General features: G+C 36.2%; 1 protein-coding gene across 1 annotated transcript; it reads right to left on the bottom strand.

Annotated features, from left to right (window-relative positions):
• Window positions 1-443: 443 nt before the first annotated feature.
• Window positions 444-3,011, bottom strand: LOC109153745 (auxin-responsive protein IAA16-like). The gene is made up of 5 exons (XM_019301618.1): window positions 2,627-3,011; window positions 1,439-1,653; window positions 1,104-1,239; window positions 884-945; window positions 444-656 (listed from the first exon to the last, which is right to left on the bottom strand). Exons 1-5 carry the CDS (start codon window positions 2,851-2,853, stop codon window positions 619-621), a joined length of 678 nt encoding a protein of 225 aa, XP_019157163.1. The 5' UTR covers window positions 2,854-3,011; the 3' UTR covers window positions 444-618.
• Window positions 3,012-13,804: the final 10,793 nt, after the last annotated feature.

Below are 13,804 nucleotides of genomic sequence, written 5' to 3'. Positions count from 1 at the left end.
TGGACCCACACAATGAAGATAAATTATAATGTGTCATGTTAGAGTCTGTTTTTGCTGCCGGATGAAGATAAGCATACTCAGATGGACCAAACTTGTACTACATATTTTGATTTTATTGGAAGAAAATAAGAATAAACGAGTATTAAATATATATAGACCAAAAAAAGAAGGAAATGATGTAAAAATAATAAGAAAAAAAAGTAAACTGAAAGAACTATAATATTACTCCTTTCGGGATAAACAAAAAAAAGTTGATTACTATCTAGATAAATGTTATACTGATTTATTCTTCTCAATTATAATTAATTTAATATTCCCCAAAAATCTATTTATTTTTTATCCAAATAATTAAAACAAGATTGTCTCATTAAACTACTCTTGTAGCATATTAAACAAGACAACTATGATTTCTAGGGAAAACACGTACCACAGAAACTGTGGGGGGCACACAGAATAATGCAGACCTCTCATCTCATATTTTATGTAATAGATATGTATACATATATTTTAAAACATAATTACAAACACAATTAAGGTTGATGCTCATAGTTGAGATCATTACAATCAAAAAACAGATTTAAAAAAAAAAGGGAAAAAAATGCAATTACAAATAGCAATTCAACTTCTGTTCTTGCATTTCTCTACTGCCCTTGGTGCTGCAAATATGTGAATGATTAAATATTAGATCAAAACTAAACATAATATATAAATTAATAAAATTTTACAATCTCATACGTAACAGTATCTTACTGTAATATAATTTTGAAGTAGAGTATAACTTTTTCAAATAAAAAGTACATGTACTATGACAACTGTCACGTATAATATCATAAAATTTGTTTAATAAAATAAATTTTTTTCTTTAATGCAAATTTAAGATTACCTAGTCCAATGGCTTCTGATCCTTTCATTATTCGCAAGCGCTTGCATGAATCAACAAACATGCTACAAGAAATTTAAAAAATTTAAGAAAAAGTTAGTCATATATGTGTGCACGAAATATAGAACTAGGCATTATTAATCTCTCTCTCTCTCTCTCTATATATATATATATATATATATATATATATATATATATATATATAATTTAAATATAAACTTACTTCCATGGAACATCACCGACAAGCATCCAATCTCCATCTTTATCTTCATAAGTTGGAACATAGTCTGAACCATTTAATAGATCTATCAATTTGCTCTCGTTCATGAAATCCTTAAATCCATGAGTCCCACAATTCCCTGCACAATAGAAAACCCAATTAATAATATTTATTAAAAAGTAATTTTCTTATTTATAGCATTATAATTAATTAATTTAGTAATTTAATTAATTGTGTCACGTGAAATACTGTCTACTAAACCATTAATCTAAGCCACAATTCTATTACTTTTTAAATCATAAATATAAGGACCAAACGGTGGAGTATAGGTGTGTTACCAATGGTGAAAGAGCTGAACATTTTGCCCAAAGCTTCAGAAAGTTCATGGTAGCTTTTGTACATCTTTAAGTCCACTTTACGCAAGTAGGGCGCACCGTCAACGCTAACTTTGACTAGGGCGGCACCACCGCCGGAGCTCTCGCCGGCCGCCTTCTGTCCACTCAGGATGTTTTTCCGGTATGATCTCACCGGTGGCCAACCCACTACTTGTGCTCTAAACAACACCAGTTTTTTTAATTAGACAAAAACTACAATAAAAATATTTCCAGATCTATCTCAAATTTAAAAAAAAAATTATTATATTAACTGAATTTCATTTATAAAATCCACAAATAAAAAAGTTATTATGAAAAACAAAGTAATAATTCAAAATACTGATATCTTAAAAGTACAGATTCCAAATGTTTTGTATTCTTCCATTTTCGTTAGAAGACAATTTATTGCAAAGATTCCAAATGTTTTGTTTTTTTCTTCTCAGGACAATGAATTGCAGCCTCACGTTATCAATCCACTGGCACATATAAACATCAAGCAAGCTTTCCTCGTAATATAGAACATTATATCGTATTTTAAATAAATAATTATTATTATTATTATTATTACGTTTGTATAATTGACGAAAATTAGTCCTTTTTTCTTTTTGCATGGATGTACAAAATCAACGTATCTAGGAGACATGAAAGCCTTATGGTCGAGAATAATATGTAAAACCTATGAATTTAAATAAGATATAACAAATTTAATCTCGTTTTGATCTTTAGATGTATCAAAATTCCATATTAATATATAAAATGTTGACAAATATTTAAACATGTAATAAGGTTTACCAATTACCACTAAAGCACAATATACTCAAAGAAAGCAGTTAGATAACCAATAATGTGTATAGAGATATAGATACAAAGATTGAAGATCAAATGAGAATCATGTCAGTGAAAACGTGAGAACTAAATGAGTGCACACAATTTGTTACACGAATGCACAGACAACTACTCTAGGGTATTCACCGTCATCCACACATGCTGGAGAGTAGAGTGTGTACATTTATGTAGTAAATTGTGTGTACTCATGCAGTAGTTTGCAGATTCTCATTAAGACATAATTTTCATATTAACGCAAGCCTAGATACAAAACTATAATCTATCAGCAGGAACCAACTGAGCTACCGGGCAGATATGTATACTTACTTGGCTGGTGGCTTAGTTGAATCACTAGGACTTGTGACAACATTATTATTGTTGTCTTTCAAGTTCTCAACTTGATCAACGTTGGATTCCTTCGAAGATAGCTTAAGCTTCAAGTCAACGGTGTCGGAGAAAGCTCTCTTCCCGTTGCTCTTCACCGCTTCGCCGTCATTTCCACCACCGCCGCCAGGCAATCCTAGCCGGAGCTCCGTCGCTTCAAAATTCAACATTTTTCTTTTTGCACAAAGCTTACGTCCAAAATCTCGCAAAACACGATCCTTTAAGAACTTTGGGGCTTTTTTTCTGAATTTTGTATGATGTTTTTGTCTAGAGAGAGAGTAGGAGGAGGAGGAGAGAGAGAGAGAGTTGGGAGATAAGAAGAGAAGAGGGCTTGTTGAGGATGTTCATGGCATGATGATATAGGGGGAAGGGTTGTGTTGGGCTTAAGGTTTCCAACGGTGGAAATCATTCCACGTGGAGGGTGCGATAGGCTGGATAGCCCCGGTTTTGTCGGAAAAATTATGTAATGAATGACGCAAATTTGTTCATGATAGTAGACACAAGAAGTTGGGGTTTGGTTTGTATTTCTTTCTTTTTGTTTAGCCAATGGCTCCACACTACTGTGCACACAATCATCATTGTTTTTGTGGGAAATCAATATTTTGATCCTTTAATTCTTGTTCAATTGTCAATGTATAGTTTACAATTTTCAATTTCAACTAATTTGATTCTCAAATTTTTAAAAATTAAATCCATTAAACCCTTTCATGAACCAAAATGATGGAATTTAAAAAATGTGAAAATCACCATTTTAATTTGATCCTTAAAAGGATTTAATTGACGAAATTTTAAACAATTCGAGAATCAAATTAGTTGAAGTTGAAAATCTAAGGAATACATTGACACTTTAGAAACAATTGAGTGACCAAAATAGTGATTAACATCCAACATCCATTTCCCCCTCCATCATTATTTGCTTTTACTAATATAATTACTCATTTATATTATTCATTATACAAATAAATTCTACTATTTTGTTTTTTTTTTTAGTAATTTGTATTTAATTTTAAATTTCATATTTTTTGTTTAATAGTACTTTAATTTTAATATAATTTCTAAATATATAAATTTTATATACTAATTAATATTAAATTTAATATTATGAAAAAGTGAATTAAAAATAATTTCAGTCAAGTCTCATTAACCGAATCAGGTACATAAAATGAGATAGATAGAGTATAAAATTAAATAATATAAAAATAAATTTAAGGGGAAATTGACACTTTTTTTCTGGATTATATGCTTATAACACTTTTTTCTCCCTAAATTATTCATGTATCTACATTAGCTCGTCAATTATTTTAAAGATAGTCATTTTTCCCTTTTTATATTAAATAGACATTTTTTTCCCATAAGAATAAGTATTTCAGTTATTTTTCCATCTCCAACAAAACATTGCTAAGGATATACTGAATAATGACCACAGTTCGATTAGAACCGATCAGTTCGAATTAAACCAGTCACTGTAAAAATTGAACCGAAAGGTTTTGGTTACGATTCAGAGCGGGAACCAAAATTACATTTTTCCTTAAACACAATTAGTCGATGTCAAACTCGTAAAGTAAATTTAAAAAGTATAACCAATGGATATGAATCGTCTAATCAATATTGCGATTACCACTAAAAATTATGCATTTAGTAAAATATGATTATATTTTCAAATATTACTGTTTTCAAGATAATATTTGATTATGTTCTTGTATTATATGCACCTAAGCATACACTAGTTGAAACTAACCCCACAAGAGTAATATTCTTCTTAATGTCGCAGAACACTTTATTGGAATAGTAATTATCAATAATGAGATAAGACATAGAGATATATACATGCATGCATGTATACATACATTCATATACATACACACATATATATAATCAAAAAATTAAAATGAATAAATTGAAAGCATGTGCTGAGCTTTATTATAACATAGAGCACTATCAAAAGGGCCAACCATAGCACACAGCATGTGCCTATGGGGACATGTTGGGCATGTCACCTATCCTCCAAACCTCCTCCATGTGAGGCAGCCTCGATATATATTAATTTAATTATACTTTTTATTTTTAAAAAAAAATTTTATGTGATGAAGTACAATTTAAAATGTTCTTAATTGCCTGTAAAAGTGTAAAGTTTAGTGAAATGTCCAAAAAGTAAGAGCATTTCAAAAAAAAAATAAAAATTAAAGACTAAATTTAGTTGATTTAAAAATATTAATTAATGGATTGCCAATTACGTACTATGTAGTGTGATGACACATTTGTTATTATTCCAAATGAGTAGTCACACAATTGAATCTCGATAGTTGGGACATGATTATTTGGTTGAAAAAGATTGAGAAAGTATAATACAGATATTACTTTGTTAAGAAGCATGAGTGTTTCAATATATATATATATATATATATATATATATATATATATATATATCGAAAGGGTTCCTGTGCGATTGAGAGTGCCAAGTGCGGTTGTGCGGTGAAAGAAGGACCATTGATTTTGCTTAAATCAACGTTTAGATTACAAAAATTAAATAAACAATGCGGTGGCATTTTGATAATTTTTTACATTTAGGCCATGTAATTTTGCATTCTCTCAATTTAATGATATTAATTAGAAGACTGACGAATTAGTCTAACAGATTCAGCGATGATATCAGTCAGATAGCTGAAACACTAAATAACTTGCGGAAAGATAAAACTAAGGAAGACAGCGAAAGGAACAACACACAAGATGTTTACCCAGTTCGATACAGTGTGCATCTACATCTGGGGGACGATCACATAGGCGTCAAATCCACTAACAAATCATCAAATGTACAAAGGTAGAGAACAGTAATCTCACCCAAGTGCCACACACAAGGTAAGTACCCAGTTTACACTGACTTAGTGGATTGTTGAAGATGGAGAGTCGTGCATACAGAAGTCCAATGAAATCCCTTCACATGGAGAGCTAACTCTGATGCAATCCACTTCAATAACGCAGTCCAACGTTGTTCCCACAACTGTGTGATCTTAGCGTCCTTTTCGTTTAAGCAACGATATCTCTTCTCAAGTTGTTCATCATAATCAACAAGAACAAATTGTCTTTGAGAAGGGTCATGATAATCAGAGATGTAATCTCTTAGTATATGTCTGAGTGTTTCTTTATTCTCAAAAGCGTAACCCTAGTTCTTGATCGAATAAGAGTACTTATAGTTCCATAATAAGAACACTCTCCATATATACCTCTGATTGTAGATGGTAGGACGATATAAGAAGAATGTAATCTTAAAGATCCGGTCCATACCTTTCCAAAGCAGATACGCTGATCTTCTTTCCAAAACAGACTTTTTACACCGCGTTCTGCAAAGACGAAACATCTTCGTAAAACAGATATTTAGTGTCAGTCCCGCTATTGCTGTATCTGATCAATCAGTCCTCTATAGAACAAACCGACACAAAGCTAACCCTATCTTAGTTTGCTATAATAATATTGCCAATTATATGTTGGGGTTTTTTGAGTAATTAAAACACTAACAAACTCCCCCTTTGGCTATTATTTGGCAAAACAACTCGACTACTTATAAAAACACAAACTAGATAGGAATAAGAAAGTAAATGCATAAAAGGTCAAAAGTCTGATTACAAAGCATAACAGAAACACAGCATACAAGTCATGCTGGAACAAAAACAACATTCTTCGTAGAGTGGTGTCATCATAATCAGTCACCCAGACAGGGCCAGAAGGTACAAAAACTTCAAAAACTTCAAAAATACTCCCCCTGAGTTCCACACTCCCCCTTTTTGCCAATGATAGTCAAAGCACAGTCAAGCATTGGAGGGGTTCTCACTGTCAGACTTAGCAGCATCAGCAGCAGTAGATTCAGTCAAGCTTAAGCGGAGAAGAACGGTAGCCAACTCAGTACGGGCTCCTGTCAGCTGCTTCGAAATGATGCCATGAACAGCCTCAAGTTCAGAAACCCGGGCCTTTAGACGGAGAGAGAGTTGGACATCTTTCGCATGTGGCGAATCATCAGCCACTGTATCAGCATCAGCCGTGGAAGGAGCAATCACTGGCGTAACATCTCGGATGTGACCTCCAGTCAGAAAACGAGGATCAACAGTATACAACAGAGTCGGACTGATCACCTCACTAGGCATTGGCTCAAGGCCCTGCGTTGTTAGAACTCCAAAGATCAGATTAGGGAAGGGCAACCTTACCTTCTGCTCACGAGGATGGATCAAAGTGAGAATATGACAATAGATCCAGGCCCCCAAATCAATAGCCATTTTTGTTCCAATCCGACACAAGAGACCTACCAATTGCTTGCCGACCGTATGAAAATGAGCCTATGGAAGCCAATTGTGAAGAGAAAGACGATGCAAGATGACATATTTGGAGGTGAGCTGTGAGCTAGAGAGTTTTAAAAAGAAGTCAAAGCTGGAAATTGACCCGTAAAATTAATACCATATACTCTCCTTCTGTATAACTTACTGCCTTATTAATCAATCCTGCCGATTCCCAGAGTAGACCTGAGAATCTCAAACTGATTTGCATCTAGGGGCTTAGTCAGAATGTCAGCCAATTGCTTATCTGTTTGAACGTATTCCAACTCAATCTCCTTAGACTCTACCAAGTCTCTGATGTAGTGATGCCTTATATCAATATGCTTCGTTCTAGAATGTTGAACTGGATTCTTCGAGATATTGATTGCACTGACATTATCACAATAGAGTGTCATAATTCCTTGAGTAAGACCATAGTCTAAAAGCATCTGTTTCATCCATACTAACTGAGTACAACATCCACCAGCAGCTATGTATTCTGCCTCCGCAGTACTTAAGGAAAATGAATTCTGTTTTTTACTCAGCCACGATACCAAGTTCTTACCAACAAAGAGGCATCCTCTAGAAGTACTCTTTCGGTCATCAATATTTCCTGCCCAGTCAGCATCACAGTATGCAACCAGACTCAGTTCACTGTTCTTGGAGTACCAGAGACCGTATTGAATTGTTCCTTTTATGTATTTCAAAATCCGTTTAGCAGCTATCAGGTGTGATTCTTTTGGATCAGATTGATACCTTTCACATATTCCAACTTTGAACATTATGTCTGGCCGACTAGCAGTTAGATACAGCAGACTTCCTATCAGACTCCGGTAGTCTGTGTTATCCACTGATGCACCCGTGTCATCTTTTGATACTTTCGTGGAGGTAGAAATAGGTATCCTGGATGGTTTACATGAATCCATATCAAACTTCTTGACCAAATTCTTAGCATTTTTTTCCTGTGAGATAAAGTACCCTTCAGAACTTTGTTTGACTTGCAGCCCTAGGAAATAAGTCAGTTGGCCAACCATGGACATCTCAAATTCTTCCTTCATCGCCTTTACAAGATCATCAGTATACTTCTGTAAAGTAGAGCCAAAGACAATGTCATCCACATAGATCTGAGCAATAGTAACATGACTTCCAGTGGTTTTTACGAACAGAGTTTTGTCAACATTTCCTCGCTTATACCCATGATGTAGCAGATACTGTGTCAGACGTTCGTACCATGCCCTTGGTGCTTCCTTGAGCCCATAGAGGGCTTCTCTAAGCTTGTAGACATGAGATGGATGATCTAGATCTTCAAATCCTTTCGGTTGAGCCACATAGATATCCTCATGTAGGTACCCATTCAAAAAAGCTGTCTTAACATCCATCTGAAACAGTGTGAATCCCAGAATACATGCCACTGCTAACAAAATTCTGATTGACTCTAACCTTGCCACAGGAGCAAACGTCTCATCATAGTCAATTCCCTCTATCTAAGTATATCCTTGAGAAACTAATCGAGCTTTGTTCCTTGCAATATTTCCAGCTTCATCAGTTTTATTTTTGAAGATCCACTTTGTTCCGATGATGTTGACACGATCAGGTCTTTGAACCAGATCCCACACATGATTCTGGTCAAACTGGTGTAGTTCCGCTTGCATAGCCTTGATCCACAGATCATCCTGTAACGCTTCTTTTACATTTTTGGTTCTATTTTTGAGGTATAGCAGGCTGATCCGGATATTTCAATCAGATTGTTTCTCATTCGGCTTCTGGTATTCATCCCATCTATTGGATCGCCAATAATGTTGTCTGAAGGATGATTTTTCTGAGTTCTGGTGGGCTTGTTCTTCCCCACATTATCGACGAGAGACGTCTCTTGTTCTGAACCTTGTTGATCTTCATCATCTGAATCTTGAGTTTTGGATCTGGTGTCCTCAGCTGTGTCTAACTCACTCAGAGGAGATTCTGTCTCTGGTTCAGTCACTGATGCTTCTACAGATTCGTCAGGGTAGTCATCTATAACAACATTTACTGATTCCATTACAGATTGAGTTCTCTTGTTATAGACTCGATAGGCTCGACTATTTGGAGAGTACCCCAGGAAGATGCCCTCATCACTCTTAGGTTCAAACTTCCCCCTTTGTTCCCTATCGATCAGCATGTAACACTTTGTCCCAAACACATGAAAATACTTCAAGTTCGGCTTCTTCTCCTTCCAGATCTCATATGGCGTTTTGGATGTACCTGGTCTCAGATAGACTCTATTCACTGTATGACATGCAGTGTGTACTGCCTCAGCCCAGAAACGCTGTGGTAGATGAGATGCATGTAACATAACTCTAGCCATTTCCTGCAGGGTTCGGTTCTTTCTTTCCACCACACCATTCTGTTGAGCTGTTCTGGGGGCTGAGAATTCATGGGCTATACCATTCTCAGAGTAGAAATCTGAATATAAAGAATTGTCAAACTCATTACCATGATCACTTCTTAGTCTCTCAATTTTTATTATAGACTCGTTCTTTTCTTTTTGAACCCTTATGCACAAGGTTCTAAAAGCATTGAAGGCTTCAGATTTTTCTCTTAGGAAATATACCCAGCTGAACCGAGAGAAGTCATCTACACACATAAATATGTATTTCTTTCCACCAATGCTTTCATTCTGTGTTGGTCCCATAAGGTCTATATGAACCAGTTCTAGACATCTCTCTGTAGTAATAACTTTTACTGCTTTGTGGAGAGTGCTTATTTGTTTCCCTATGGCACACGCACCACAAACCCCTTCTTGTTCTATTTTGATCTTAGGTATCCCTCGCACAACATCCAATTTGACCATTTTTTCCATGTCTCTGTAGTTTATGTGACCCAGTCGTCTATGCCAGAGTTTTGACTCATCTGATTTTGATAGGTGACATGCATTTTCATTAGTTAGTACATAACAGTTGTTAGAAGATCGTGTTCCTTCCATTACCAGTCGATCTGCTTTATCCCTGACTCTGCAACAGTTACGATTGAAGCACACATTCCAGTTTTGATCGCACAACTGACTGATGCTAATAAGATTTGCCTTAAGACCACTGACTAATAAAACTTCTTCTAGATGAGGTAAGCCTGGAACATTTATGGTACCTTTGCCAACTATTTTCCCTTTTTGTCCATCTCCATATGTGACTGATCCACTGCTCGGTTGAACAGCCATAAGACACTTGACATTGCCTGTCATATGTCTGGAGCACCCATTGTCGAAATACCATCTTTCTTCGGTTGTAGAGGCGGCCAGAACTATAGTGGGGTAACATATTACTTCTGACTTCCTCCCCCAGACTTGTCTTGTGAAACGTGTAATAGTCTTGTTCTGATATTTTTCCTTCCTTTGGTCTCTGTAAAAGAAGTAACATTCAGGTCGAGTGTGACCTTTTGTTCTACAGTAGTGACAAATGGGTATATATTGTCTGATTTTAGCAAATTTAGCTTTGAACTTTGAGTACTGAGATTGAGACGCCACTATGCCAAAATCAGTTTCTGCATGTGTCTTCCCTTTTTCCTTTATCTGGACTGACCTGGATGATTGTCCTATTTCATACCTACGAGCTGATGTATCAATTGACGTACCTTCTTTTACGAACACAGGAATAGTTTTTGAAGATTCTCCTCATCTATAACCAAGACCCTTTTTGTCATTTAGATTTCGTCCAGAGTCCAGAATTTTGTCTAGAGTTGATGTGATGTCCATCATCTTTATGTTCTTCTTCAGATCCTCCAACTCTTTTATCAGTTTTCCTTCTCGAGATCTTATCTGAGTTATAAGATCTTCTTTTGTAACAAGTTCTATGTTCAGTTTCTTCAGAAGATCATCTCGTTGTTTTAGCTCTTCATTTAGATTTTTATTAACTTTCACCAGTTGCTCCCAGCTTGCAACAAGTTTAGCAAATTCCATCTCAAGTTGGGTATGCCTCTCTTCAAAGTCATCTGTTGAAATATAAGACTCTTCATCAGATTCATTTCCCTCGGACTGGTTTTCTGCAGTTGAGAAGAAAGCCACAAAGTTTCCCACGTTGTCATCTGACTGACCATTGGATGCTTCTTCCTCATCATCACTTAGAGTAGCCACAAACATAGCCTTCTTCCTTTTGAGATAGGTTGCACATTTAACCTGTATGTGTCCAAATCCTTCAAACTCTCGACACTGTACTGACCGGTTGAGGGACCTGCCTGAGTCACTCGAACTGCTTCGGGGTTGTCTTGGTCGACCAGTTTGAAACTGATTGTTCTGTGTGAAAGAGGGTGTGTCTGTTTTCTGATACGAGGAATTACTGCCTTTGTATTGAGTTTTGTTAGATTGTCCTTGACTCCCTCTATAAAATCGTTTCAAGATCTTCTTAAAGTTCTTGGTTAGAAGGGCCAAGGCTTCATCATCTATGTCATCAGTGTCTGACTCTCGATCAGCATCAGCAACAAAAGCCACTGATTTGCCTTTTCTGTTGACAGCAAGGTCATCATCAGCCAGCACTTCAAGTTCATATGTGTGTAAGCTTCCCATAAGCTCTCCCACACTCTTCTTTTCCCAGCCTGTGTGTTCCTGAATTGCGGTTACTTTCATCCGGAATCGCTTTGGCAAAGATCAAAGGATCTTTTTGACTACTCTTTCATTAGTGAATGGTTCGCCGATTATTGAGGCTCTGTTCATCAGATTCTGAACACGACTGTGAAAGACTGAGATTGTTTCCTCTTCGTTCATTCTAAGAGCTTCAAACTCAGACAGAACCATTTGAATCTTTGATTGCTTCACATCACTTGTACCCTCATACCTGGTTTCAAGAATTTCCCATACTCGTTTTGCTTCCTTTACAGTGACTAAGGTAAACACAGATTCATACAAAGATCCTACAATAGAGTTCAGTGCTTTATTGTTCAGGTCAGAGGTCGTCATCTCATTTTCCGTCCACGTCTCAATAGGTTTTGCCGTAGTGGTTCCATTAGGGTTCTGAATAGTTGGATGGCTCCACCTAGAAAGAACAGTACGATAAACCCTGGTACCTTGTGCCTGGAGATAGATTTCCGTACGAGCCTTCCAGAATGAATAGTTGTGACCATCCAATTCTGGTTGTTTCATGCTTGCATCCATCCTGAATAAAAACAACCAGCCAAAAAAACACATAAGCAGGCAGACTGCCAACTGACAACAAGAGATATATCCAGAAAAAAGATAGCAATGCAAAAGCAACAACTTCCCGTACGGATCAAGTCACTATGTAGACTTAAAATCTCTAATACCACATGTAATTTTGCGTTCTCTCAATTTAATGATATTAATTAGAAGACTGACAAATTAGTCTGACATATTCAGCGATGATATCAGTCAGATAGCTGAAACACTAAATAACTTGCGGAAAGATAAAACTAAGGAAGACAGCGAAAGGAACAACATACAAGATATTTACCCAGTTCGATGCAGTGTGTATCAACATCTGGAGGAGGATCACATAGGCGTCCAATCCACTAACAAATCATCAAATGTACAAAGGTAGAGAACAATAATCTCACCCAAGTGCCCCACACAAGGTAAGTACCCAGTTTACACTGACTTAGTGGATTGTTGAAGATGGAGAGCCGTGCATACAGAAGTCCAACGAAATCCCTTCACTTGGAGAGCTAACTCTGATGCAGTCCACTTCAATTACGCAGTCCAACGTTGTTCCCACAACTGTGTGATCTTAGCGTCCTTTTCGTTTAAGCAACGATATCTCTTCTCAAGTTCTTCATTATAATCAACAAGAACAAATTGTCTTGAGAAAGAGTCATGATAATCAGAGATGTAATCTTTTAGTATATGTCTGAGTGTTTCTTTCTTCTCAAAAGCGTAACCCTAATTCTTGATCGAATAAGAGTACTTATAGTTCCATAATAAGAACATTCTCCATAGATACCTCTGATTGTAGATGGTAGGACGATATAAGAAGAATGTAATCTTAAAGATCTGGTCCATACCTTTCCAAAGCAGATACGCTGATCTTCTTTCCAAAACAGACTTTTTACATCGCGTTCTGCAAAGACAAAACATCTTCGTAAAACAGATCTTCAGTGTCAGTCCCGTTGTTGCTGTATCTGATCAATCAGTCCTCTGTAGAACAAACCGACACAAAGCTAACCCTATCTTAGTTTTCCATAATAATATTGCCAATTATATGTTGGGGTTTTTTGAGCAATTAAAACACTAATTGGCCAAATGTAAGGTGCATGATTTTAGTGAGTAAGGTGCGTCAGTTTGTATATATAAGGTGCGCGAGTTTGTGCTTAAGGTGCGTGAGATTTGTGCATAAGGTGCGTGGGGTTGTGTACATAATGGTAGTATTTGTTGAAACTAATTAAGATGCGTGAGTTTTATGCTTAAGGTGCGTGCGTTTGTGCTTAAGGTGCGTGAGTTTTGTGCTTAAGGTGCGTGAGTTTGTGTTTAATGTGAGTAGTTGCTGAAACTTAGGTGCGTGAGTTTCTTTCTTAATGTGCGTTGTTTTCATCTTAAGGTGCGTGATTTGTAAGCTTAAGGTGCGTCACTTATGTGAAACTTAAAGTGAACCATTTTTAAAACCATAGGTGCGTGATTTGTGTTCTTAAGGTGCATTGTTATGTGCTTAAGATGCGTGGTTAGTATTCTTAAGGTGAGTGATTTGTGTTCCTAAGGTGTTTTGTTTGTGTCCATAATGTGCATGTGTTGTGTACTTAAAGTGCGTCAGTTTAATGCTTAATGTGCGTCCAACCGCACAACCGCATGAAAATCTATTCCAGCACCTGATCCTTTATATATATATATATATAAATAAATAAATAAATA

The sequence above is a fragment of the Ipomoea nil genome, unplaced genomic scaffold (assembly GCF_001879475.1).
Source record: "Ipomoea nil cultivar Tokyo-kokei standard unplaced genomic scaffold, Asagao_1.1 scaffold2537, whole genome shotgun sequence".
Classification (NCBI taxonomy): domain Eukaryota; kingdom Viridiplantae; phylum Streptophyta; class Magnoliopsida; order Solanales; family Convolvulaceae; genus Ipomoea; species Ipomoea nil.
Note: the sequence above shows the minus strand (reverse complement) of the source record. Positions and strands in the feature narration are given on the sequence as shown.